We start from the raw sequence: 4,898 nt of genomic DNA, 5'->3' as shown, positions 1-4,898 counted from the left end.
GCTGAAATGAAAAACAATGAAAAATGCTAAACTGCATTCAAGATGAGAATACCCATGTGACTTCCCTGTGGTTCTGTTGCGGTTTGCAAACGTTTGCAAGGGTGATACAGCTGGTACTCAGGTTCTAATGCACACTTTGTGTGTATTTCATGGTCAGGGTTTCTGCTTGCCCTTTCATTAACCGAGTGCTTACTTGCTGTTGATGACCAGTGAAGTGCATCTCTTGATTTAGTTTCATTTGAAGGGAATTCAAGTTTGCACATCCTGTTACATTCCCTAACAAAAAATAGAGGAAAAAAGTAAGTGGGGGTGACTGTGAGATTCACTTCAAAAGTGTACTCCGGAGTTTAGCACAAGACAGTTCATAGAACCGTTTGGCAGCTCTCATGGCTTTGCTAGAAATGTGTACTGGATCGCACTGAAATCAGTAGGCAAAGGAGGGCTTATATCTTTACTATGATTCTCCCTCTTCATTTCAGCAGGTATCCTTAATAATTGGAAAACTAAGTGCATTGAAGAATAAAAGGACAAGTGTATGCCAAGCTACGTAACTCTCGCCATCTCTTCAATATAAATCTTCCTACATACATGCTGCCTCCAAATGATTTTAGTAGTTAAGAAAAAAATTCTTAAAAAAGAATGTGTGCAATGTAATATAAGAGGCAGTTGAGACCAGACACCATCTTGATGCTTCTGTTGTCACTATTTTTTGTTCAATGTATCAGGTGACTGTTTAAATTTATAAAACTTTATCTGAAGAAAGTAAAACCCATTGTAATTGATAGGTTTGATTATATGTTTCATGTTGAACTGACTGTATGATTATATTTTCAGCTGTGATTCAAAACTGAAAACCAAAGAATGAAAATAAGAGATAAAATACTAATACAGAAGTACTACTTAAATGTCTTCAATGGAATTTTCTTGGTAAAAATTCTGTTTTCTTTTTCTTATTTAGCAGCTTCAGATTATTTTTTTTAAATTGTCTTGAATTAAAACATTAATCTTCCTTTTTTTTCCAGGCTCTGGGTCTTATGCTTTTGACATTTGGTCTATGGCTTTTCTTTGACAGAAACAATTTATTTAGTGTGTTATGTGAGTATAAACAGAATTTTTCTTTTGTTTCAAAGGATTGCAAGATAAATCAACAGAAACAGCTATAGAATCTTTTTTTCACAAGGTGGCAGTATTGGATTGAATTGCATAGGTTATTTTTTTTTGTTGTGTATATTTTCCATCATTAGACAGTATGATTATCAAAAGAGGGGAAAATATATATCAGTATATCTAATATTTATATATGATTATAATTTATACAATTTATTTATTTCTCTCAGCATATGGCTTATAGTTGAATCACTGAAATATAAATCAGATGTATTGATCTGTTCTTTATATAATTTACCAGACTGCATTTGGCTTGCATTTGACAAGATTATAGATCCTTTAGGTGGATATTTGGGTGGAATGAACACAAGTCGGAGCTTGGGCCTCTCCATATAGATACTCCTATTTCCCAGAGTGTCTATCAAATTGTTTCACAGAGAAGTAAGTTTTGGGTCACGTAACAACATCTGTGCTCTTAAAGAGTTGTCTGCATTGGCTGCACTAAGGAGCATCAGTTTCCAACCGGTGGGATGGGAATCATTCAATACTGTAATTCTGGGATGAAGCATTTGAGATGGAAGTAATGAAAACCCCTGCTACTTTCCATATATATGCAGAAATGGTTCAAGTGGAAAGGGGAAAGTGGCCAGTCACAAAAAGGGAGGATAGCACTGATTCTGTGACTGGATTTAATGAGAACTATATCTATGGCCACGTAGGATTTGTAGATGTGCTGCTAATTTTGGCAAACAAAAATACTGTAAACTTGTAATTGTTCTTTGATTTCATTGCGAATAATTCACGCTGTTCAGCTGAGTATGTTCTGTTTACATCTCATATGTTATTTCCATCCTCTGAATTTATGAAAATACATCTTTTTCCTTCTGTGACTGTAGGTAGCATAAGTAATAATAATATCCTTTTAGCATTCTACTATTTCCATCCTTTCAGTAATGGCATTGCAAAGGTTTAACTGTTTTTCTGGAATAAGTTTCGTAAGTGGAAGTCTCAAAAAAACCCCAGAAGTATGATGCACTGTGTTACAGTTTCTTCAGATGAGAACCAGCTAGTGGCGTACATTTCTTGTATGTTACTTGGAATTGGATCTGCTATTGCTTTTACATCAGCTGTGGGATTCCTTGGAAGTGTTAAGGAAATCAAATGTCTACTAGTTACAGTAAGTGTAAATCAGACTCCAACTTTCTCATAAAACGAAAAGAAGTTTTGTGTGCATGAAAACAGATCCTGTCTTGATGTTGTGATTTCCACATACAATGCTTAACAAACCTGCTGATAGAAAGATATTTGTAGATAAAGTCCTGGCTCAAATGAATTCTGAACAAAATTGAAGATCCTTCCATATCACTGCATGAATGTTTTCAATGACAAAACACTTGCAGTTTGATGCGGCAAAGATTTTAACCACTGTATTTTTAAAAATCAATTTAGTATTGAAATTATGCAGAGTAACTATCTCTCAGGATGTGCTCACGTGCTTAGTATGTGCTGAAGAAACAAAGAAAAGCCTGCCACAAAATATTGCAGGTTGAAGGCACAAGTAGCTACAGTATGGTTACAACATCAAAATGGAGAGTATGATTAAAAAGCCGTTACCTGTGTAGACCTACCCGGATATTCCATATTCTTATACCCTTCCTCCTTTTTAAGGGAAGAATGCTTTGATTTCTGAAAAATTATGCTGTAACTATACATTCTTATGATCACTTTGATTACATTTTTTCCTTTGTCTTTTGTTTATTGTCACCCTTTTTGAGCGATCTGAATGAGTGAGAGGAGCCTGGATGCTCTAACCAGGAATCTTGTTCTTTCTTCCTTCCTCTGTTGCCCTAGGCCTGTAGTGTTTGCCTCACAATTTGTTAGGTGATGAAAGAGAAAGAAGTGTCTCATTTCCAACTTCCACGGAAGTATGTACTATCACAATCTCTACATACTCTGGGTGAAGATTTCATCTCACTGAAATGAACAAAATCAACTACCTTTTTGTTTTGTTTATGTGTCTTATAGCTCAAAGGAATCCTTGACTAGGCATGAGACTTGGACACCATGATAATTCAAACAGGAAATAAAGAAATGAGAGTTTTCTTCAGTGGAACACAGCTGCTTAACAACAGCTTTTGTTCTTCACTTCCAAGAAAGTGATGGCTTTGTTGTGCTTTGCCTGAAGCCTGTCTCTTAGACTACAATGTCACTTTCTGAGGGTTTCCAAGAAAAAATATTTCTTATTTTTGTTGGAATGACTCGAAATAATAGCCATGAAGGATTATACATGAGCTTTTGGAATTTTTTATGGCATTGCTCACTTGTTCAGTGTTATGTTTATACGTAATTTAATTTTTTTTTTCAGTATATGAGTTTTCAGGTCCTGGTGTTTGTTACTCAGATGGCAACATTGGTGCTGATATTCATGAAGAAAGAGGAGGTATGTAAATAAACAATGTGAGACTGCTGATAATTTCAAAATGGTTTCTTTCAATGAATTAAAAAAATTCTAGTAGTCAGTTTTTGCTGCATGCTGTATCATGTTTTTTTGAACTTGAGTATTCTACATGTAGACCAGGCGTAGCAGGAGATGTGGAAAATGTAGTTTGAAGAATCAGTGTTTCAATAGTTGTAAAGAACAGTGCATGGAAATATATTTCCTGTTTCTCCTCTTCAACAAAACATACTCTTGCTGTTCAGAAATGTGGAATCAACAGTGTTGTGTTGTATCTTTGCTTTTAACAACAGGAAGCAACAATAAGTACCAGCATAGCTGTTGTCGCTAGTAACTGTAATGCTTTGAAACTTTACTCAGTCATTTATTTTTCTGCATATAGCAGCTCCAATAGCTTGAGCACTCCTCACAGTATTATGTGGAAGGTAATCTGTACTGAATTCATACAGGTCTGACTGACTCCCTATTCCATAATTCCAAAATCTATGATTTGAGAAAACCTCCCATGACACTGGTCTCATAAGGTTTATACAGTTCTCCAAATCCTGTTGCTTTTCAGGCAGGGTACACCACAAATAAATTAGTTCTAGTCCATCAAAGTAAATCTGTATCATCAAGATTTCTTCATTAGATGTTAATTTATAATGATGGAGTCCTCCCTGTTTGATATGATGGTTTTACATATTGAAAGATTTGAACTGTCAGGAATGATGCATTCTGGAGTCAGCTATTTGTGCTAGGAAAATTGGTTGAAAGATTGCAGTTAAATTTATATCAGCTGTAATTGCACTTGATCTCAACCTTAATTAAGTGTTGCTAAAGTATAATAAATGATGGTAACATCATCATTCACTGTGCAAGCTTTTGAGTTTTGTTTTTAGGATGGCTGTAGCAAGGGGAATAAGTTGGAAAAGCCTCATTTTTTTCCTATTTTATAATGAAACCTTTCAGTGGCTTAGGAGTTCTCCTCTGCGTGTATTCCCAGCTACACCCTCTATAATCACACATCAACTTGTCCATTTCAACTACTGTAGGAGGTGTATTTAAACAGTCTCTGCAAAAATGCCTAATCTAGGGCCAAAGTGAGCTGCTAACTCTCCCAGCTGAAAGAAATACATGTCCTGGTTAGATTGTATAGTGCTCACACAGGTTTGTATCACATTAGGTGTAGAATCAATTTTGGTTTTATGCTTATTATTATGTCATAGAATAGAATCATAGAATCCCTTAGGTTGGAAAAGACCTTTAAGATCATCACATCCAACCGTTAACCTAGCACTGCCATCCTACCACTAAACCATGTCCTTAAGCACCTCATCTACCCTTCTTTTAAATA

The 4,898-nt window shown here is 35.4% G+C and overlaps 1 protein-coding gene across 2 annotated transcripts in view; it reads left to right on the top strand.

Moving 5' to 3' along the window:
• Positions 1-4,898, top strand: part of TSPAN19 (tetraspanin 19) — a 13,508-nt gene that overhangs the window by 1,100 nt on the left and 7,510 nt on the right. The window contains exons 2-6 of one of the 2 annotated variants that reach the window (XM_035901698.1): positions 480-725; positions 835-927; positions 1,023-1,095; positions 2,154-2,284; positions 3,473-3,547. In XM_035901698.1, coding sequence (XP_035757591.1) covers positions 862-927; positions 1,023-1,095; positions 2,154-2,284; positions 3,473-3,547 — 345 coding nt within the window. In that variant the 5' untranslated portion in view covers positions 480-725; positions 835-861. The remainder of the gene's footprint in view (positions 1-479; positions 726-834; positions 928-1,022; positions 1,096-2,153; positions 2,285-3,472; positions 3,548-4,898) is intronic. The other variant, XM_035901699.1, reaches the window with a different exon arrangement.

This window comes from Egretta garzetta, unplaced genomic scaffold, assembly GCF_000687185.1.
Source record: "Egretta garzetta isolate BGI_Z169 unplaced genomic scaffold, ASM68718v1 scaffold68, whole genome shotgun sequence".
NCBI lineage: Eukaryota > Metazoa > Chordata > Aves > Pelecaniformes > Ardeidae > Egretta > Egretta garzetta.
The sequence above is the reverse complement of the archived record's forward strand: the minus strand, read 5'-3'. Positions and strand labels throughout refer to the sequence as shown.